Source organism: Hyperolius riggenbachi, chromosome 4, assembly GCF_040937935.1.
Source record: "Hyperolius riggenbachi isolate aHypRig1 chromosome 4, aHypRig1.pri, whole genome shotgun sequence".
NCBI classification, from domain to species: domain Eukaryota; kingdom Metazoa; phylum Chordata; class Amphibia; order Anura; family Hyperoliidae; genus Hyperolius; species Hyperolius riggenbachi.
The window spans coordinates 372152069-372175760 of record NC_090649.1 but is presented as its reverse complement, the minus strand read 5'-3'; the positions used below and the strand labels follow the sequence as shown (position 1 = coordinate 372175760).

Genomic DNA, 23692 nt, shown 5'->3' with positions numbered 1-23692 from the left:
GGGTGCGGATCCGCTAGGGTAATGTATTTCAATGGGCTGGTGCACACCAGAGCGGGAGGCGTTTTGCAGAATCGCATACTCCCGGGCTGCTGCAGATTTTGGATTGTGGATGCGTTTCTGCCTCAATGTTAAGTATAGGAAAACCGCAAACCGCTCTGAAAAATGGCACTTCAGAGCGGTTTGCCAGGCGTTTTTGTTACAGTAGCTGTTCAGTAACAGCTTTACTGTAACAATACATGAAATCTACTATACCAAAACCGCTACACAAAACCGCAAAACGCTAGCTGAAACGCTGCAGAAAAAGAAGAAAAAGCGTTTCAAAATCTGCTAGCATTTTGCGGATCTGCTAGCGGGTTTTGGTGTGCACCAGCCCTTAGATACAGTGTTCTCCCTAGAGCCTTTTAACTGGGCGGAGCGCCCGGCTGGTGGTCAGTCCCCGCCCGGCTGCTGTGATCACTAATCATATTTGCTGTCCTCTGAATCCTCCACGCTCATCCAGCACAGAGCACAGCGGCTGTGGCATTGGAGCTGGCCCGCTGTCACTCTGACACAATCTCCGCCCTCCTCCTCAGCTCCTGACAATCATTACAAGCCAGACCCCGGGAGCTTTGAAGGAGGCACACAGAAAGAACTGAGAGAACGTGGGCTTCCTGTGTTCCCTCTGGTGAGTCGCTGATCTGCCTGTCATGCAGAGGACGGGCTCTCCTCCTCCTGTCTTCCCAGCATGTGCTCCAGCCTCACCCGATCAGAGGTCCGTGTGGAGAAGCGCTCGTTCATGCCGGGGAGAGTAACAGCAGGGCAGATGGTTATCTGATAGCAGTAATGGTCCCCAAGCAGTGGAATCCTTCTGGTCAGCTGCTGTCTCTGTGCTAGAGATCGGTATTATTTAGACAACTTTACATATACAACTGCTTCCCTTCCCCCACTGCTCTGCCCCAGACGGAGACGGTACATAGTAAATCTAGCTGTCCTGGACATCAGTCTGCAGACTTCCTGCAGTGTGCTGTGCACTCACATACATTTTCATTCCTGCATGTCTCTCACTCTCCCTCTACAACATTTCCCTCTGTCTAACTGACAAACTTTCTCCCTCTTTTTTTTCTTTCCCCTTCCCCAGTCACTTTCACACACACTCTCTCTGTCCCTCAAAGACAATCCATCTCCCTCCCAGACTCACACCTATTCCTCTTCCCTTCAGTTTGTATTTACTTTTTCTACTCCACCCCCTCTATATACTACATTTCCTGAATATATGTATGTCTGCTTACCAGTGCTTGACTTTGTTTAAGGGGAGAAGCCACAGCAGAAACCCCCAGGCACTTATTTTATCTTTGTAGTGCATGCTGTTTAGCAAGACAAACAAGCATGTCTACACTGGGCTTACTACCACTATGTCAGCCAAGACTTTTTGAATGACATAACAGAACGGTCTGTGGGCATTTGTGGTTTTGGGCCTAAATTAGTCACTCAGTCTACAGCCCTGTCTGGTATTATTCCGGCTTTGGCAGCGCTCTTATCGGATTGCCCCTCGCAACAGCTACACTCAGTGTAAGATGCCTCGGAATCCATTAGCATCATTTAGTGTAATCCTCTACCCCTATCGGCAGTGCCTAGTATGATTACCTCACCAACACCCAGCGCGATCCACCTACTCTCCTCCCCAGCGAGCAGCACCCAGCATGATCCTCCCTGTCCATTCTTACCTAATAGTAGCACACACCATCACCCTCTTTCCCCACCCGTCGCGACCTTAATATCCCACCCGGCTACATTTTCATGCCACCCGGCTGGAAAAAAATTCTGGGGAGAACACTGGATACATTTATGTAAACAAAATGTATCTAACTCAAGTTCGGATGCATCTGCAGAAATCTTCAGGGACTTTAAAGCCCTGTGTAACCCTTCCAATGCTGGTCTAGTAAAAAAAAAAAAAAATGCTGGTTGCATATAATATACTGTAAATAATGTTTTAGAGCAAAGTTGAAATGCAGGGTTATATTCCGCTTTAAATAAGGAGAGGGAAGGCTCTGAGCCCTTTAGAGCCTTCCTGCTCCTCTCACGGTCCACACATTCCAGCGCTGGATCCCCTGGTAGCAGTATTCAACTAGTTTGGTCAAATACTCCTCTTTGCCATGAAGGAGGCTTCAGAAGTCTTCGGGAGCCAGAGTGCTCCCAAAGGTGGGCTGCTCCATACTGTGCACGTGCGACCGCCTTCTCTTGCGCATTCGCAGCTGCCTGCCTTCGGGAGGACTCTGCTCCCGAAGACTTCCAAAGTCCCCCGCGGCAGAGGATTTAAACGGGAGAGCCATCGCTTTACGGAGGGGACCAGGAGAGGAGCGAAAGGCTCTATAGGACCCAGAGCCTTCCCTCCCATTAGGTACGTTTTTTTTTTTTTGTTTGTTTTATTCCTAATGACTTTAACAGTTCAGTTCACACAGTTTTCCTACTTCTGCCGGTTGGCAGGGACTGCGTAATTGCAGGCAGATAAGGACTGTTGTGATTAGTGTTTATTGCACAAGTTGTTAGGTCTACTGTGGCCTTCACAAAAAAACAGTGCTGGAATTCTCCCTTTGCCAGATAATGAAGGTTTCTGCCTACAAGAACAGAGAAGCGAGCGCTGCATAGGTTAATTTGTTCGACCTTTCCTTTAAGCCCCCTTGAGGCCGCTCTGTCCCTCACAGTCTCCCTGAGTCGCTCCTGTCCCCCGCTGAACGGCCTAGTAGCCTGACCGAGTCACGCATGCAGCCAAGCTGTGCAGGCACTCTCTCTCTCTTAAAGAACAAGCGACACCCATGCTAACCTAGAAATAAAAAAACACATAGGAGTAGATAAATACTACTACTACTTACATAACAGATGTATTGTGCTATCCACGTAATGATTCCTGTGAATTTTATAAAGGAAAAGCAGGAAATCCTATTTTAGGCAGTGGTCATCTTGCCAAGCTAATGCTGACATCCTATCCTCCCTGACTCTAATCCCCCCCCTCCCCCGCCCTTCTCTTGCACATTGTGTATTCATTAGCTGCCCTCCTCCCAGAGTCTTCAGACACTCCCACTGAGGTGTATGCTAACAACTGCACTGTATTTTTTTTTTTTTTTATTTACACATCCAATCATTGAGTCACCTCAGCCTTGCTTGTAAACACAAGTGATCAGAGGGTGTTTCTAATAAGCAGCTAGGCAGGGAAATAAATGGAAGAGAACTATATTATAGATAGAAAGAACTCCCAGCATTCAACTATTTGACACTAGGGCCAGTGCTCCTAAAGTATGTGATAACTCCAAACCATAACAGCAGAAAAGGTTTTGCAAGTTTTGAATGCAGGATTAGCATCTTTATCACTGAATACACTCAGACCAGTTGCTGTTGAAATTAGATTTTTATGGTGACAATACAGCTTTAATGATTTGCTAATACATTGGTAGATGAGCACCTATATAGTGTGTTGTGATCAGAGCAGGATCATCCACAAGTCAACCTAGTGGGTGTCAAGGGACCCACCTGCCACATTCTCTGATTGCTCTACATCTTCTTACTAAAAGAACCTTAAGGGGATTCCAAAGTGATGACCTTGCCTAGTGCCCCTTTTGATCTTAATCCGTCTCTGGTTGCCATCTTAATACAGCTGCTTGTAGAGCCAGTGGTATGTAGTCTCTTTATCTGTTTGAGGACCAGGCAGGTTGTACTAGCTCAAGAGAAAGGCACCAGTCTTCCTCAACCCTAGTATAAGGTCCTTGTTTTGCTAAGCTTAGAGGCTTCTTCTACACTGATTTTAACGTACAAATGTACATGTGACACACCCAGGAGTTTGACTTGTGGCATGTGTATAGCTAATAAGTTTACATACCATGGCAGAATATATGAATTCTTAAAGAGAATCTGTATTGTTAAAATCGCTCAAAAGTAAACATACCAGTGCGTTAGGGGACATCTCCTATTACCCTCTGTCACAATTTCGCCGCTCCTTGCCGCATTAAAAGTGGTTAAAACAGTTTGAAAAAGTTTGTTTGTAAACAAACAAAATGGCCACCAAAACAGGAAGTAGGTTGATGTACAGTATGTCCACACATAGAAAAATACATCCATACACAAGCAGGCTGTATACAGCATTCCTTTTGAATCTCAAGAGATCATTTGTGTGTTTCTTTCCCACATGCACTGAAGTTTCAGGCTGCTCTTTTCTTCCTGCAAACAGCTTTGCCCTTGTTTGTAATTCCTCAGTATGTGAAAGCCCAGCCAGCTCAGAGGACGATTTATCCAGCTTGTAAAAGAGAAGAGAGAAGCTGCTCTAATCTAAATAACACACAGGCAGTGTGCAGAGAGGGGCCTGGAAGGGTGAGTTCATAGCAGAACCACAACACTGAAGAACTTGGCAGCCTTCCAGACACAGGCCAACAAGTCTGACAGGGGAAAGATACATTGATTTATTACAGAGACAGTGATAGTATAAAGTGCTGCAGTTAGCCAGAACACATTAGAATAGCCTTTGAAACTTGTAGGATGATAAAAAACAGGATGCAATTTTTGTTACGGAGTCTCTTTAACTATTTTTCAAAAATGAACACTAACGTTTCTTTAACTCGTGGTTAGTGGTTGGCTGAAGCCATTTATTGTCAAACAGCTGTCTACTCTTTTTAAATCATGATCACTGCACAAACTACCCAAATGACCCGAACTAAAGTTTACATAACCCCAGTTCTAATACCATTTGTTGCCCCCCTTTAACTGATTTGAGACCTCCTATAGTTTAAAACTATGCTACACTAATGGTTGCCTAAGCCTGACGCTGCATAGATTTATCACCTTTGGCTCCCATGCACAGGACGTGATCATGCATTCCCACTGGCACATATGTTCTGTACAATGGTCAGGAGCTGTTTTCATTGGGCCTGCTGTCACCAGTGAGTTATCAATGACTTTTGTGGTAGTTGTGGATGAGGCTCTTTATCTTCTCGGACTGTAAAGCTGCCCATTCTTTCTATCATAAAGCCTCCAGTTCCTGTGAAATCATGGGTTATCTTGCATGAACTGCACATATAAGGTCTCCCTAGAGTGGCTCAATTATTTTGCGGCCAAGAGACCGAGATGGCCACTCCAGAACCTTCACTTTATTATGCTGTAGTCGATGGCAAGTTAACTTGACCTTGTGTTTTGGATCATTGTGTTGTCGGATTGTTCAAGTATCACCCACGCTCAGCTTCCTGGCTGATGAATGCACATTTTCCTCTGGTATTTTTATTATAACGGCATTCACATTGCCATCAATTTCAACCTAATTTCCTGTGCCTTTGTAGCCCACACATTCCTAAAACATAAGTGATCCACCACCATGTTTCACAGTAGGTATGGTGTACCTTTTCATAGGCCTTGTTGACACCTCTCCAAATGTAGAGTTTATGGTTGTGGCCAAAAAGTTGAATTTTAGTTCCACCACTCCATATGACTTTGTGCCATAAAGTTTGAGGCCTGTCTCTGTGCTGTTTGGCATATTGCAAGCAGGAAGCGTTGTGGCATTTGCATATTATTGGCTTTCTCCTGACAACTCCACTATGCAGCCCATCTTTACTTAAGTGACTCGTTATTGCGCATCTTGAAACTGCCACAACACTTTCCCCTGAAGTTATATGTGGCTTTTTCTTTGCATACCAAAAAAAAATTTTCTGGCAGTAGTGGCTGAAATTTTAGTTGCTCTGCCTGACAGTGGTTTGGTTTCAGAAAAACCTATAATTTTCCAGTTCTTAATTAGTTTGTCATTTTCAATTCCTTGAATGTTTTCTTACATCTTTTTCCTGTTTTATACCTTCATCGCTAGATGGATGGCTACCTTAAAAGGACATCCAAGGTGAAAATAAACGGATGAGAAAAAACAGTGTTTATCCACTGTCCCCTAAAAATGACTTTTTCAGAGATGCCACAGTTCTATTTCATATTTAAATCTAATTTTTGTTTTTTACTGTTTCATTGTCTCTGCTCAATGACACCTTCATTGAAGTATGTCAGAGCTCAAATCTATGAATTATTGACACTTTTTATCTCTTTCATGCTCTCAGAAGCCATTTACTGACAGGAAAGTGTTTTATGGCTGTAATTACAGTGAGGGTTACGCTATAGTCTGACCCAGTCCAACCCGGGCAGAAACCGTCACTTGCATACCTGATGTTTAACTTTTTTAGGCAGAGAAAGAATAACAGGAACACAGTATAGTTATTTGTGTGCCTGGCACTACATTTGTTGTTAGTCACAGATGAGGGGGAATTAGACAGGCTAAACTCTCTAAATACATACAGGGTGCATTACTCTGTTTTCCTTCTGTCCTGTGCAAGAGCTCAGGTCCACATTATCATGATTATTGTTGATTTTATTATAAAGCTTAAAAGAGAATGCCATATTTGCCGCCAAATAAGATGCATATAGGTTTAGAGAGCAAAAACCAGGGGAAAAATATCTAAACTTGGTGAGTCCATGCTCCAGGAGTGTCTTTTACATCTTCTCCCCCAAATGGTGTCCTCTTGTGTGGCCCATGTCTCCCCCATGTGTCCAAGCTTATGCCCGCTGCTTCCTCCCTCTTGTGTGTGCGCAGCAGCCGGCTTAACTCATCCATTGCTCCCACAGGGATTGCAGACCTTAATCTCCTCCATGCGGTTTCCTCTAGTGATGGGCTTGTACTGAACGCATCTTCATTAGAAGCCCATCACTAGAGGTAGCCGCATGGAGGTGATGGAGGTCTGCAATCCCCTTGGGTGCCATGGATATCGGGGAGTCCTTGCCTTTGCCATATGACGCAGGGACTTTTTCTCCCCATTTTTGGGGGAGAAAAAATGTCTTATAAGGTGGAAAATAAGGTAAATATGGCAGCCTCCATATCCCCCTCAGTTGTCCTTTAACTTCTTTCCCATTTGTTTCAATGCAACGCTACTTATTAACTTATAAGTAAATATAGAAGGATCTATTAAGCCCAATCTACATGGTACGATTCTTTGAACGATTCTACTTACGATCCGATTAAATCTTTTGCCATTGCAAATCGAATTGAATCAAATCGAATCCCGATCGGACAGGCCGGATTTAATCGGATTATTAAATAGAATCGTAATCTAATCGTACAAAGAGTTGTATCGTGTGGATGGGGCTTTAGACAGGGAAGAATCTTGGTGAGGCAGTAGGAAAGAGGACACTTATACATCAATTTGTACATAAAAAAATAAATAAAATTTAGATAAGCAAATAAGTGACCCTGGCCTCATGGGAAGCAATGCTGTCCTGTTTCTGTGACCGGAGATAAACTTTTTAGTGATGTAGATCATGTACTGCAATGCAGCATGTTGATATGAATGAGTGCCATTAAAATAGACTTAACGCTGCTGTGCTGGTGCTTTTTGCCAATCAGCAGTAGTATTCTGCCTACTTCATAAGCTACCCAATCCAAGCATGCCATGCTTTTCAGAGAAGTAAATTATTTATGAGATAGAAATAGAATATGATGGCTGTCAATGGAGACAGAGCCACTTGTTTTTCTAAAGAGACTTGGTCCTTTGTGGCCTGAATTGTTGGCTTGACAGCTGTAACACCTAATTATAAACTTCAATTGAAACCGAGAACCGCTAATTAGATAGCCTGGAGAAAAAGGAGTCGTGTGCAAACAATAAAAATCTAAAATGTGGTTTTGTTTTTTAAATGTTTTGTTTACAGCTGAAGTAGATAATTTTATATTTTGAATGTTTCTGAAACACTGCGTATATAGATTGCTCAAATATACAGTTAAAGAAAATCACTTATTTATAAAACCCAAATTTGCATTGTACAATAAATGGGTGGTATAGAAAGACTGTAAACATAACATGCTCAGGCTGAGGCCCCCTGCACACTGCAAATCCGATTTGTGATTCAGAAATAAGCAAGAAGTTTTAAACCAGGATGATACTATTTATTCAGATATGTGATTCCAGTTTTCCCTGGATGCTATCAAAACATAAAGCAACACACGGAAAAAAAGCAGCATGCAGTACCGATTTTAAAAATCGGAATCTCATGTAAAATGTATGTAGTGTGCAAGAGGCCTGAGGCTCCCTGCAACACTGCAAGCAATTCAGATTCAGATTTTTTTAAATCTGTTTTTACATCTGATTCTGATTTTTAATCGTTACTGCATGCTGCGTTTTTTCCTCTGTTTTCCTGTTGATTGCATTCAGGGAAAATCGGAAATGCAAATCGGAATCGCAAAACGGATTTGCAGTGTGCAGGGAGCCTTATACGAATAAATAAGAACCCTATCCAATCATACTTGCGTTCTAATAGCTGAATAAACTATTTTGTAATCTGTAACTAAAAGACAGTTGTAATTATGCACGGAAAGGCCAATAGACAGTTAATCAATACAGTTAGCAAGCAGCAACTGCTCGTTCAACAGTCGATCTGCCAGGAATCGTACATATTAATCGAAGGTTGTAAGTATGCAGGGACCCGTGGTTGTGGTGTGCATGTTGCAGGCTATGGGCGGTGGTGCCTGCTCAGGCTTTGGGCGGTAAGGGCTCTGCAACAGTTGTGGTGTGCGATGCTTTTGAGAATTGGGGGTTTACTGGTGCATTGCGGAAATTAAACATATTGATGATTGAGTAGAGATTATTGGCGAGATGCAGATAATAGTAGCTTGTATGCAAACTATATTCAGCTTGAAATTATACCAGTCAGATTAACCTCTCAATTTTGATTGGCCCAGTTTGATAGTGCATGACATTTTCATGCTAGCCAAATTATTTGCAGTTCCCTGACCATCATAGATGCAATCATTTATTTCAGTTTCTTTTGAGAGGTGAAATTGAGTAGGTGGATTTTCAAGTGTTTTTAAAATGACAAGGATATTGGCAAACTTGATGGTGAGGTGACAAATCTATAGCACATGTGCCAGAACCCTTTCTGTGGGCAAGCCTGCCGTTGTTAGCTTTAAAGAAAACCTGAACTGAAAGTCAAAATAAGCATACACAAGTCATACTTGCCTCCCATGTAGTCTACTCCTCAGTGTCTTTCTCCTGTCCTGCGTCCTGTTTGTTCACTGTGATCAAGGAAATTTTCCATCCTCCATTTTGAAAATGGCCATTACCCATAACAGCTTTCTGGTCAGCACACAGTTAAACTGTAACATCGCCCACTTGAGCCATAGGGAAACATGGACATTACCTGGTACATCAGTTTTCCTCTCAGCTATAACTGACAGCAACTGATATTTTACTGACAGCAACAGATCTATATCAGATCTGACAAAATATTGTCAGACTCAGAACTGGAAGGGATTATTGTCAGAAGAAAATGGTGAGCTTCTGAGAGGAACTGATGGCAAGGTAACTATGTAATGTTCATTTGAAGTTACCTCATGTGTTTATTTTAAATATTTTTACTCAGTACAGGTTCTCTCTAACTACTTTGGCCTCCTGGACGTACTAGCTATGCCCAGGAGGCCATGTGCGCGTCCGCGCGCTCCCGCGGCTGATTGCACGCGCACTCCCGGCCGCAGTTCGTTAGCCTGGCAATCAGTGAATCGGGCTATGGTGCCCGATCACTGATTCCTCTCCCCCCGCTGAAAAAGCGACAGCTTCTCTCGGAAGCTGCGCTTTTTCTGGCTGTAACGTCCCCCATGCGTCTCTCTAAGCGTATGTTACACCTAGAGTGACGTCATGTAAACAAGCTCATGGCTGCCATCTTGTGGCCAAAAAGTAAAACTACAACTAAAAGTGAAAAAAATAACTCAAGACACATTTACATTATAAAACTATGGCTTACATCTCACCCTCCCAAAAATACCCAAATAAAATGTTTAATACAAGAAACAAAACAAACATTACAATAAAAAAAAATGTAAATATTTACCTAAGGGTCTAAACTTTTTAAATATCAGTGTAAATATGAAATATTTCTAAATTTTTTTTTTTTTTTTTTTATTTTAAACTTGTAAATAGTGATAGATGCAAAACGGAAAAAATGCACCTTTTTATTTCCAAATAAAATATTGGCGCCATACATTGCGATGGGGACATAATTTTAACGGTGTAATAACCGGGACATATGGGCAAATACAATACATGAGTTTTAATTATGGAGGCATGTATTATTTTAAAACTAATGGCTGAAAACTGAGAATTTTTTTTCCGTTTTTTTTCTTATTCTTCCTGTTAAAATGCATTTACAGTAAAGTGGCTCTTAGCAAAATGTACTCCCCAAAGAAAGCCTAATTGGTGGCGGAAAAAACAAGATATAGATCAGTTCATTGTGATAAAGTTATAGGCTAACAAATGGGAGGTGAAAATTGCTCGGATGCATAAAGTGAAAACGACTGAAGGCTGAAGTGGTTAAGGGGCAGGTCCCTGTCTGGGGCAAAGTTGCAAAGGATGAATGGGCACATGCATTCAGCCTATATGTGGCAGAGGCTTTAAACCGACTTCATAAGTGAGTTTTGAGCTGCAGTTTGGGCACTCAGTCTCTAAAAGGTTTGCCATAACGGCCCTAGGCTATAGACAGATGTATGGCCTTTAGAATGTATCTTTGATCGCAAAAATTAAAGTGTGCAGCTAACTGCACCACCAAGCTTCAGTTCACTAGCTTATTACATGTAATTGGATCCTGCTGTTGGCTAAAGGTTTGTACACCTATGTACGGCTGTGGAGTTTGTTCAAAAACCAGGGGTGACTTTTATTGCATGTGTGAACCTAGCTTTAGTAACAGACCCCGATAGTGTTCTCACTCACCCTGTCCTTGAGAAGCTGCTCCGATGTGCACCGCTCTTCCCTCCGCTCCTCCTTCACTACATATGTCTGCACAGCATTGGACCCTGGCATGAGGGATCGATCGCCAGGCTAGCGACACACATTGTCGCTAGTCGGCTGTTTACATTCAGGCTGCCACTCGGCGCTGCTCCCCCACCTCCTCTATAGCGCGGGAGGGAAGGGATGCAGGTGGGGAGCCGCGCTATACAGGAGGCAGGGGAGAGGCAGTGAATGGCAGCCTGAATGTAAACAGCTGACTAACGACAATCTGTGTGTCGCTAGACTGGCGGTTTTTATAAGGGGGGACAGCAGAGCACGGGGGGAGCCTGGGGGCACACTGTAAGGACAAAGAGGCTGATGATGGTATGCAGAATGTGCCTCTGTTTCCTAATATTGATTGCAGAAACCCACCTCTGGTTCTCTTTAACTTGAGCGAGTAGCGAGGGAATGATGACAGGCAGGCAAGTTCTTGGGACACCCTAGCAGCCTTGAACTCACCCCATCCACAGATCATTGTGGAGAGATAAGCGTACAATACCATTAACTTATGATGTGGTTTGGCACAGCATGGAAAAGATGGCGCAGCAGCAGCTCTGCAGTGGTCCATGGCTACACTTTCAGCAGGTTGAAGGAGGTTTTACATTCCATCACTATTAAATTAGTTTGGGCTACTATTCTGTAGTTTGCAGTGTACCTGAAGTGATTAAAAAGCAGTTACCTCAGATTGAATCCTCTGGATAGTCCAAAGGCTTCTTTGATCTTCCTGCGCCCCTCAGATCTTACCCTGGGACCCTTGTTAAAATCAGAATTACAGTGTTGTTAAATATTGTTTGCAGCTGTGCTCCTTTCACTGTACACTGCACGTGCGCAAAGTACAGTCCCAAGTCCCGGACTGCAACAAACGGGTCATGTATAGTGTTGGTGCAATCCACATATTCTGATTCGAAACCTTGTTCTGAATCTGCCTCTGTGCACTATCCTCAACGTCTTGTTCCAGCTCTCAAATGCTCGTGAATGAGGTGCCTGGAAGCTGGAAACGCAACATGGAGGGGAGTACACAGAGTTGGCTACAAGGGTGAGTTAACACCCCCATGCCATAGTGGGTATGCCATGGCTTCAAGTTTTTAAAGGACACCTGAGGCGAGGGCAAGAGGTTCTGTTTAACTTACCTGGGGCTTCTTCCAGACTCCTTGCAAGCTCCCTCGGTATGAGTCTAACCCACTCGGGCATGCCACTGCCCCTCCAAAAGACCTGCAAGTTGTGCATGTGTGGCCTTGGCCAAGCATCTGCTCGATCAGGATACCATACCTACTACAGTAGGTAGTACAGAAGTGACAGGTTTTGAACTAGTCCATCTCTTCATAGGTGGATTCTCAGGGATTTATTTTCAAAAGCACTTAGTGAATGGCAGTTGCTCTGTCCAACTGCCAAAAAACTGTGTAGCAATCAGGAAAGCTGGCCAGCATCATTGTTTAAATCCTTTTTAGGGAATATCTGTATAAAGAATAAAAACCTTGCTGAGAATCCCCTATGAAGAGATGGACTAGTCCAAAACCCGTTGCTTCTGTCAAATGTCTACTACCTACTGTAAGTGACAGCAACATAGGAGAGAAGTAATTTATGGCTAATTTTACTATGGAAAAAACGTACTTCTTATTTGTCTGTTTGCACATAATCTAAATTTTACAATATTTCACCATAGTGGCCCTTTAAAGCAGTAGGATCAGCCATACTATTCCAGGGAAAAAAAACACATACTGTATATTCCGGCGTATAAGACGACTGGGCATATAAGACGACCCCCCCCAAACTTTTCCAGTTAAAATATAGAGTTTGGGATATACTTGCCATATAAGACTACCCCTCTTCCAACATACACCAAATAAAAATTTTAAAAAGCCATATACTGGTGCTATGTATGAACAGATACTGTTGTTGTACTGTCTGTGGTACCCAGTATATAGCAGTATATAGTCAATTGACTGGTTAGATTGGTCAACTCTCCCTAAGTGGATTGGTAAGCTCTCTTTGTCTACCTGTTTATCAGAGCGGTATGCAAGAATAGATTGCGCGGTGTCCATAAAACACGCCTCTTTCACCTGTCTGGCCCACCCTCGTATCCCATTTATCTCCTTCTTTGCCTCTCAGATCTCACATATGTGCGCCTGCGCTGTTTCACTACAGTCCTCAGCAGCAAGATCTGAGAGGCGATAACAGGATAGGACGTATCGCCCGGCATCAATGACACCCGGCATATAAGACGACCCTCAACTTTTCAGAAGATTTTCAAGGGTTAAAAAGTAGTCTTATACGCAGGAATATATAGTTTATAAGTAGATAAATACTTGATCTACTTACATAACGCATGTATTGTTCTGTCCACGTTTTGATTTCAGCGAATGTTTTATAGTAAATGATGAGAATTCTGTTCCTGGTGGGGGCCATGTCTTTTGCCCACAGTAAAGGCTAACTCGTGATGTCATTTCTGCCCTTTACTTTTTTTCTTGTCTCCTCCAATCGCTGAGTCACCTCAGCCTTGCTTGTAAACACAAGTGAGTAGGGGATCAGGTTTCAGATAAGCAGCAGACAGGGAAATAAAGGGAAGAGGAGGAATATATTATAGATAAAAAAGAACTCGCAGCATGCAGTTCTTTGGCACCGACTACTAAAGAGCCAGTGTTCCTAAGGTATAGAACTCCAAATCATAACAGCAGAAAACCTTTTGAAAGTTTTGAATGCAGGATTTGCATCTTTATCACTTAAACAGAAACTCCAACCAAGAATTAAACTTTATCCCAATCAGTAGCCCTTTTACATGAGAAATATATTGCTTTTCACAAACACACCATCAGGGGGCGCTGTATGACTGATTTTGTGCTGAAACCCCTCCCACAAGAAGCTCTGGGACCGCGGTACTTTTGGCAGTTTGTTACAATGTAACAAGGTTCACAGACAGGAAATAGCTGTTTACAGCTATCTCTAACAGCCAAAACAGCTAGCAGCAGCTACATAACCTGCCCACAGTAAAAATGTAATGTCAGAATGTAAATCGGGGAGAAGAAAGATTTTACAATGAGCAAACACTGACTAAATCATTTATACATAATTATTGTAAAAATGAAGCACTTTTTTATTACATTCTTTTCACTGGAGTTCCTCTTTAATACACTCAGACTAATTGCTGTTGAAATTTTATTTTTATGGTGACGATACCGCTTTAAGCAAAGCATCTTCTCGGCACTGTTATCCTTTTAAGCATTCAGTAACCTTAAAATGTTTTATTTGGAAAAAGACAACCAGCAAAACAAACTTTATTCTAACGAAGGATATGTAAGGAGATAATTTTGTCTACTTATGTTGTGATAAAAACTGGAGTAAGATGGTACTGTTCATGTTTTTAACTTCTAATTTCTTTAGGTGAGCAATTATTGGTAAAATAGGAAGTATGAACATTTGTCTTAGTTTTAATCGGGTTTTTTTTTTTTTTTCAGGTCACGATGACTAACGAAGAACCTCTCCCTAAAAAGGTCAGTTTACCAAACTTCGTCATCCTGCCTTTTGGGTTGTTGTTGTTTCTTTTATATAGTCTAACATTTTATTTTTCTTATTTAGGTTCGCCTTTCCGATTCAGACTTTAAAGTCTTACCAAGGGAAGAGTTACTCCTAAGGTATGTCCATATTATCTTACATTTGATAGTCCCAAAGATCTTGCAAGTATGTTTGATTCATTACTGCTCAGGATGAATTCCTATTAGTGAGGTTTTTCTACACACAAAAGTGGCATTGGAGGCTGTCTGCAGTTTTTTTTTTCCCGGTGTACATTCTCGCACTAGGGGAAAAAACTGAAAGCATGCCGGTTTTTTTCCGGCCACTGCGGGCTAAAGGAATGCGTGCCATGTTCAGAAAACGTACAAAGAAAACCCCCACACTTAAACACCGCAGGACCCCATGGAAATTCAGCTTAAACATAAAGGATGTTGATTACTTGCCAGGTTGTCTTGGAAACTGTACTGTGTATTCTAGCAAGTATCACATGTAGTAGTCAGCTTTGTTTCTATGATAAAGAATTGCATTAAATTGCTCACATCCACACCAACACTGATCTCACTAATCCATTTTATTGTTGCTGGTATGCAATAAATTAAATTTTTCCAGCATTTGAAGTTTTAAATGTACTGTATTACAGTAGGACCGAACCTATTATATACGGACATGTTGCATGGAGAGGTAGAGAGATGCTTCCATTAGCACCCTTTCATTGGGCGGTCTGCATGGGGAACTAGGGTGCTACGTTTGGGGTCAGTGTGTTGTTTGATCAGCGTTGATCGACTAATTAGTTTAACAATTTTTTGGAGGATTGGATGATTTTACTGAATCAAACATTCCAATCAGTTATGAATGTTGTGTACCATTTTCCAAGCTTGTTCAGCTGACTGGATTGATCATAATAGTTTCAGAGATGGTACTTAAGTCTCTAAAATTCTGTCAGCCAGTAGATGGTGTTCTTTGTAACTAAAAAAAAAAAAAAAGTTTAAGATGAACATGTTTAGAAAATAGTTATCATCCGTAGTGTGAATTTTTTACATGCTTTTGATTGTGACTATTCATTTCATGCAGATCTCTTTATTTGCTTTTGTCATTTAAACTAATGTACTTTTTTTTTTCTCTTAAATCAGGTGGAAACAATATGAAGCTTATGTACAAGCTCTGGAGAACAAGTATACTGATTTGAATTGTAAGTCTGACATCCTAGTAAAGCAATCTACTGTTTGTTTGTTTTTGTTTTGTTTTTTTTGCTGTAATTTCTCTCAGTGAAGTATGAACAAAGAAACTCTGGTAGTTTTATTTCAAGTATCAATTCTGAAGAATGCTTCTTCCAGGAATATAAAGCTAAGTTTTCTGACTTTTGGTATTTATTTGTAAAGTAGTCTGAGCCTTCAATCCCCCTTTTTTTTTTTTTTTTTTTTTTTTTTTTTTTTTTTGCGTATAAACATGATTTTTTTTTTTTTTTTTTTTCCTGAAGATCAGATGTGGTGGAAAAACATCTAGACTTTCACCTGTCATGTATGTCTCCTCAGCTAGCTCTCTTATGCCACGCTGTTTCAGCATTTCAATTTATTTGTCACCCCCACAATGCTGGCACCAAATCCAGTGCTAACAGTTGGTGCTGGGAGCTGTAGAGGCGAATTAGGAAATGGGAACTTCCTCGAACATCTTGGCAGATATGAATGAACCCTAGGAATTTAAGACTATTTACCACATAATTCGGGGAACGTGTAATTTACTTTTGGATTTCAGTTTTTAACTGCAGTTTCACTTGAATTATTAATTCCCCAATTGTTTTACAACTTAAGGTGGTCATACATAAAGCGATTTGGTGGCCGATTGATCATCCGATTTTAAGAATTAGGGATTTGGATGAAAAACGGTACCGCCACAAGCATACCTAATGTAGCCAACTGATTTTGGTCTGGAATGTATCAATCGGACATGGTGGTAAATCTCGGGCAATGTGGTAAAATGGGTGAACGGAGGTTGCGGCGTACGACGAACGTGATGGAACCCCTGGTCGCTGTCACCCCAAATGTAAATGTGCCTGTGCATTAAATTCTTTATCTGTCCGCTGGTGCCTGCTGCAGTGCCCATACATCTTCAGTTTCCATTTTGCAGGCTCACGTGGGGAGCGTGTGAGGTCATCCACACGCCCCATGTGGCATATCTGTAGCCACGGGGGGCAGCAATGCGGAAGATGTGTGGGCAACAGCGGACATGTAAAGTATTTTACATTAGTGGGCAGCGGCGGATGCAGCGTCGCTACTCAGTTTCTCAAAATATTTCATGCTGAAATCCATATTTAAAGTTAAGATCGTTACTATGGTACCCTAAAAGTCCACGCATTGCACTTACAACCTTACAGCTTGACCAACATAGTGGAGGGATAGGTTTGCCGGATTTTGAGCACTATTATTGGGCATCCGTCATGGTTACAATACGGTGGTGGTTCGACCAGTCACTACATAACCCGGCAACTGCACTAGAAGCAGAAATTATGGGCTCCCTGGTCGCTTTGTCTAGTCTCCCCTTTAGAGGTAGCAAAAATATCCCTAGAGCTACATCAAACATGTTAATGCCGGTTCGGGTTTGGGAGAGGGTCAACTCAGCCTTATGCCAGCTAGGTCAAATTTCCCCATACACACCACTCTGGATGAATCCCTCTCTGCCTGAGTTCTTAACGATCCCAGATCCAAAGGCCTGGGCAGACTGTGGAATCTTCAAATTAAGGGATGTAGTTGAGGAGAACAAACTCAAATCATATACATCTCTTAAACAGGAATTTAATCTCCCCACTCACATGTTCTTCAGGTACATGCAGATGAACCACGCTTTCAAAGCGCAATTCCTATCGGGGAACAGTCCAATGCTGGTCAGGTCGCATGCCACCGAGGGAGAAATAATTAAAAAAGATGTGGAACACGTTGTTTCTGTCCTATATAAGACACTTCCTGCAAAAGGGGGACCAAAAATGAACAAAGTCTTCTTGGCATGGCAAGCAGATATCCCAGGACTAACCCTGGAGGCCTGGTCCTCGATATTGAGCTACTTTGTTACTACCAATGTTGCAGCACGCGATAGATTAGTTGCCTTGAAATTTCTGCATAGAAGCTATCTTGCTCCAAAGAGAATGAAAAAAATTGATCCCACTGCTGAGGGGAGATGTGGCAGATGCCAGCAACCTAACGCTGATTTCTTTCACATGGTCTGGCTCTGCCCACATGTTTTTTCCTACTGGCACCAGATCCATGCAGAGCTGCAACAGGTACTAGGGGTGGCAATTGAGCTAGCTCCAGAACAAATGTTGTTGGGGAATATACCAGACGATCTGTTATCAGCACCTAAAATGCTAGCTTTCAGATCTCTTATCTCCTATGCTAGGAAATTAATAGCCATTAAATGGAAACAACCTATAGGCCCTAAGAAGAAGGACTGGGTGGCTTATGTGCATAAAGAGCTGGTACTACTTCAGAAAGTGTATATTAAACGTAAATGCCCCAAAAAATTCCGGAAGGTTTGGTCTGGTTGGATCTCGCGCTTCAAACTTAAATTTGATGACTGAATATTGCGGACAGTGGGTCATTAGCAACTTTAAGTTTCTCTGAGGGGGGCGATAACCGAGTCAGAACTATAAAACTTTGAGCTGCATAAATCAGTTACCATGTACTGCCTTTCCAAATTTGGTTTTCTGATTTTAACTTCATAATTTTGCATACTCCACTTGATATTCATTGTATCCAGAAACCCCTCCAACTGATGCATTGTATTTATAATAGACAAGACTGTTTGAGTTTGAGTGTTGTAGTGTCAGTCTGTTATCTGACACTATTGTTGTTAATGTTTTAAAATGCAAAACTCAATAAACATATTCTTTCAAAAAAAGTTAAGATCGTTTAGACAGCAAATCTAGCTGCAAACAGCTTCAACAGTTTGATTATTTATTCCTGTGATACAATGAGGGCAGCCATGTTCTGTTCGTCACATTACACACAGGCAAGCTGATAGCATCTCCAGCCCTCAGCCTGTGAAAACTTCACTCCCTTCTGCCTCTGAAATCTCTGGCTAGTAACCTCCTGCCCAGACTGAGCTCCCATAAGCCCTTGCTACTAAGGCTTAAGGCTCATACACACATCAGACCATAGTCTTTGGAAAATGGAAGATCACAGACCAATTTTACCCCCTTCCATGTTGTATGAGAGCCATACCTACACAGTCTATTCTATGGAGCTGAACTCCCCATCAGACAGAAATCTTTGCAAGATGCTGCACACAAGGATGCTGTAGACATTCAAAAGATCAGTATCTGCAAAAGATCTGTTCCTGCAAAAGATCCGTTCCTGCAAAATGCATTCATAGTCTATGATATCTGCAGATCATCATACACACCTTGTTTAACAGACATTCATCTGCAGATCAGATCCACCAGGATGGATTTTCAGATCTGCAGATGATTGTCTGATCTGCAGATGAATGTCAGTTAAACAAGGTGTGTATGATGATCTGCAGATCTCATAGACTATGACGGCAATTTGCAGGAACGGATCTTTGGCAGGAACAGATCTTTTGCAGATACTGATCTTTTGTGTCTGTACAGCATCTTTGTGTGCAGCATCTTGCAAAGATTTCTGTCTGATGGGGAGTTCAGCTCCATTGAAAAGACTGAATGTATGGCTCTCATACTACATGAAGGGTGGTAACAATCTTAGTCTGTGATCTTTCATTTTCCAAAGACTATAGTCTGATGTGTGTTTGAGCCTTTAGAGTGCCAAGGCTCTCTGGAGAAGCTGTGGGCGAGGCTTGTTTAGTTTATAGGGAGAGTATTAAAACAAAACAAAAAAAGTATTTGGCTTGAGGAATGCCCTATAAACTATATGAAAGGTACACAATTATGCTATTAGTAAACGTTTATCTCGGATCCACTTTAAGGAAGTTTAGTTTATCAACTAGAAATGGAGTACCCAGTTATTTCACTGTGAGCCAGAACCACATAGGTTTTGTAGGAGACTAAAAGGAACCTACAAGCCCCCTTACAAAAGCTTTGCAAAATATAAATTTACCTTTTAAAACAGAAGGTATTTGCAGTTATGCTTTGCTTGAGCAAGAGGGAACTCCCAGAATCACTTAATGTAGAAATAATTTCTTTGTGCAAATTGAATTCCAGAGCTTACCAAACTTAAAGGGGCAGTTGCGATTTAAGTAAGCTTGTATAAAAAACAAGCATGGTTAAAGGACAACTGAAGTGAGAAGAATTTGAATAGCACCAAAAACAAGCATGCAGCTAAGCTTGTCAGATCTGTCAATGTTAAATGCCTAATCTGTTGCATGCTTGTTCAGGGTCTATGGTTAAAAGCATAAAGCCCCATCTACACCATACAAATTTTTTTATTTTATTATTTTTGTTCGATTCATTGATTCGATTCAATCCGACGTGACTGATCGGGATTTGATTAAATTTGCCATTAAAGATGACAAGATGACATTAAAGTTTACAAGATGACTAGCAGCTGTAGACAGAAACTGACAAATTAGTGTTACAAAGTGTCCATTGTAGTTATTTTATAACATTTTCTGTTTTTGTTTTTTGTTGCATTGCAGTTAACATTTTATTAACTGCAATGGCAAATCCTATAGGTTTGTCATTTGAGGGTTAATTTTCAGATTTGGATTCAAGATTGATTTTTTTTTTCCAGGAATGTTCACAATATTTAGTAATTTGGTCGATTATGAGCTTGTGAGCAGAGAAAACTGTAGACCTAGCTCTTTTTGTAATATTGTGGTAGTTTTCACAGAACTCTGCACTTACTGTTTGTCATTAACCTCCCTGGCGGTAAGCCCGTGCTGAGCTCGGGCTATGCCGCGCAGGGGGAGATCTCAGCCCCTGGTGGGGCGATTTTTATGCTGTAAAGTGCTGTGCGCGCAGCCAGCACTTTGCTAGCCGCGCGCACAGCTTGATCGCCGCACGCAGCGGCGAAAGAGGGCCCCCACCAGAGCCCTGCGCTGACCGGACCAATGAGTTCCGGGCAGCGCTATGGGCTGGATCGGGTGTGCCTGACGTCAGGACGTCGGCTGACGTCATCCCGATCGTCGCCATGGCGACAGGAGAAGCCAAACAGGGGAACGCTTTATATACGCGTTCCCCTGTTTGCTATAGATGCCGGCGACGATCGCACTAGAGGGACACATGCGCCCTCTAGTGGTGTTTCATGTAGCTACCACTCTGGTAGCTTTACATGAAACAAAAAAAAAATTATTTTTTTTAAAAAAAAGGATTTTTGCCAATTTGGCAACAAAAAAATTAACCGCCAGGGAGGTTAAAGAGAGTCTGAAGCGAAGACCTCATAGATAGCAGGGGCATGTGTGCCCCTGCTAAAACGCCGCTATCCCACGGCTTAACGGGGGTCCCTTCACCCCCAAATACCCTCCGTGCAGCCGGGGAGCGCTTCCGCATTGGAGCAGGGCTAACCGCCGCAGCCCTACCCCACGCGCGTCTGTCAGCGCGTATCTCCGCCTCTCCCCTGCCCTTCTCAGTCTTCCTTCACTGAGAGGGGCGGGGGAGAGGCGGCGATGCGCGTCTGATAGACGCGACTAGAGGCAGGGCTGCAGCTGTTAGCCCTGCCTCCAGGAAGAAAAAAAGTTTACGACTAAATCTACGACCAAGTATTGCGGGGGTGGGTTTGGGGGTGAAGGGACCCCCGTTTAGCCGCGGGATAGCGGCGTTTTAGCAGGGGCACACATGCCCCTGCTAACTATGAGCTCTGAAGCGAGATTTATTCTCGCTTCAGAGTCTCTTTAAATATCTGGATGCATTCTACACTGGGTCAAATAATTGTGGTCTAATTTACATTTGGGAGGCGAAAGCCTTCGATTCGCACATATTGACAAGCTCAGCATGCGCAATGTGCTGATCCATGCATTTATCTTCAGTAGCCACAAGAATCCCTTAGAAGAACAACTTTTAGGTCACAAATGTTTTATTTTCAGACATTTCAATTTTCATCAGTAAAGGCCTGTTTCCACTGCACCCATGTATTCAAATCAATCCTTATTTTTTAAAAAAAATTTCCGGTCAAAAAGGATTACTTGATTTGAAGAGAAATTGATCAAATCCCCACACTTTTGTAGCTATAGGTAGATAATTATCAATCAAATGTTATCTTGCAAGTACAGGGTTATCTGCCTTTCATGTCTTGTAAGTTGCAGTAAATTTCTGTTAATCACTATACCCTTTTCACTTCAATTATTTTGTCTGTCATTTCTGAATTGTGTTCCATTGTCTGTTTTTTCACATGCCCATGTTTTTCTTAATCTGTAGAGCGCCATGTAAGAAGATGGCGCTATATAAGTCAATAATACTAATGTGCTTTGGTCACTCAAAGCTGCAGTGAGATTGATGTCAAAGCACATGGTTAGAAACAGTAAGTTGATCTACAGTTGTTTAGTCAATGAGAATAGTTTTTTTTTTTTTTTTCCTTTTTAACAGACAATGATGAACTGTCCCCTTGCCATTTCTCTGGCAGCTCCCCTGCACCTGAAATCGCAGCTGTAAAAACTCGACCATTTTGGCTGAATATGTTATGAGGAGAAGGAGGTAGCTCTCATTCCCCCTGATCTGCCTCTGCTCTATCACACACAGCCACAACTTACCATTTCTTCGCCCTTCTGAGCAGATGATTCATGGCTCCCTGCCCTGAGTCACGAGAGCACGCATAGTGACGCTGCACAGAGACAGCATTACAGGCAGAGCAGAGACAGGAAAAGATATACGCCTCTATATGCATGCACGTACAGTAAGAGGCTGGTGACCCGGAACAATGTACAGGTCGACGGCCGCCTTTAATGTCACTGGCACCAATCTTTGGGGGAAATTAGCAAAATCCAGAGGCTGGGAGCTGCGAAAATTATTCCAGCCACATTTACTACACATCCATGTGTTTGTTTTTGTTTTGTTTTTTAAATATTGGCAATTTCCATTGGCTTTATGGCTTGGTTTCCACTTGTTAAAAAAAAAATTAAAAAAAAAATAGCAGTTTGGTACGTTTATTGCAGCGCAGGAAGTGGATCCTAATGTTAAAAATAAGATCTGTGCCCACTTGTTGGGAAGGAAAGAGAAACAAGCTCCTAGCCCCAACCTGCTTTTTTTTTCAGATGAGCGGATGCACTGTTCATGGCCACCTTTGGTGCAAAGCATCCACATGGGAGTGCAGTTCTGGAGCAGACACTGAACTGTCCGTTTCACGCTGAACGGTTCCGTTGTGTGTTGGAACCAAGCCTTAAAGGACTTACGAGCCCAAATAGTAAAAAAAGTTAAGTACCTTAATCATTTTTAAATGCACGGAGGACGCTGTCCGCGCCCTCCGTGCTGTTCGACCGGGTCCCCGCAGTCTGATCGCCCCCCGTGCCGCTCCCGACCCCACGGACGGGGTTGGGCTCCCCTTCCTCTCCCAAGATGGCCGCCGGAGCCAGCCGCGGCTGCGCAGTCCGCATACGCGTTAGTGCGGCTGCGCAGCTCTAGGGCCCCCCGATCCACGCACAGTAGCGTGGATCGAGGGGGGAGGCCCTAGAGCTGCGCAGCCGCACTAACTCGTATGCGGACTGCGCAGCCGCGGCCGGCTCCGGCGGGCATCTTGGGAGAGGAAGGGGAGCCCGACCCCGTCCGTGGGGTCGGGAGCGGCACGGGGGGCGATCAGACTGCGGGGACCCGGCGGAACAGCACGGAGGGCGCAGACGGCGTCCTCCGTGCATTTAAAAATGATTAAGGTACTTAACTTTTTTTTACTATTTGGGCTCGTAAGTCCTTTAAAGTGAACCAGAGACGAAAAGGAAAAAAAAATGTATACATTCCTGGGGCTTCCTCCAGCCCCATCTGCCTGGATCGCTCCCACGCCGCCGTCCTCCGATGGCTGCAGCTACGAGAACCGGGTCCCCGCTCTGCCGTCAGTTTGAGACAGTCTAGCGTAAGTGAAGTGCGCTTTTTGCATATCTCTCCAGCAGCCGCTGGAGAAATGCGTAGAGGGCGCACTTCTACTGCGTAGGCTTGCTCCGATGACGTCAGTGATGGGACTCTGTTCTTGTAGCTGTAGACATCGGAGGACGGCTGCGTGGGAGTGATCCAGGCAGATGGGGCTGGAGGAAGCCCCAGGTATGGATACATATTTTTTTCTTTTCCTGTCTCTGGTTTTCTTTAACCTCCTTGGCGGTATGGACGAGCTCAGCTTTCATTATCGATCATTTTTCATTGAGCAGCCAAAGGTTTTATTTGATTCTCGAGCCAATAAAAGAATCATCCCTATACTATAAAGTGTTTTATAGTTGGAATTTCCTATCAGTTAGGGTCACACTGTAGTCACTTCCTGTCTGAGTCAGGACTGAGTCAGCCACTTACA

The 23692-nt window shown here is 42.9% G+C and overlaps 1 protein-coding gene across 3 annotated transcripts in view; it reads left to right on the top strand.

The window, feature by feature from the left end:
• The window catches only part of WTAP (WT1 associated protein), a 100269-nt gene that overhangs the window by 13654 nt on the left and 62923 nt on the right, over window positions 1–23692 (top strand). The window contains exons 1-4 of one of the 3 annotated variants that reach the window (XM_068232032.1): window positions 8381–8447; window positions 14249–14284; window positions 14370–14425; window positions 15434–15492. In XM_068232032.1, coding sequence (XP_068088133.1) covers window positions 14255–14284; window positions 14370–14425; window positions 15434–15492 — 145 coding nt within the window. In that variant the 5' untranslated portion in view covers window positions 8381–8447; window positions 14249–14254. Of the gene's footprint in view, window positions 1–8380; window positions 8448–14248; window positions 14285–14369; window positions 14426–15433; window positions 15493–23692 lie in introns of those variants that run through there. The other 2 variants (XM_068232033.1, XM_068232030.1) reach the window with 2 other exon arrangements.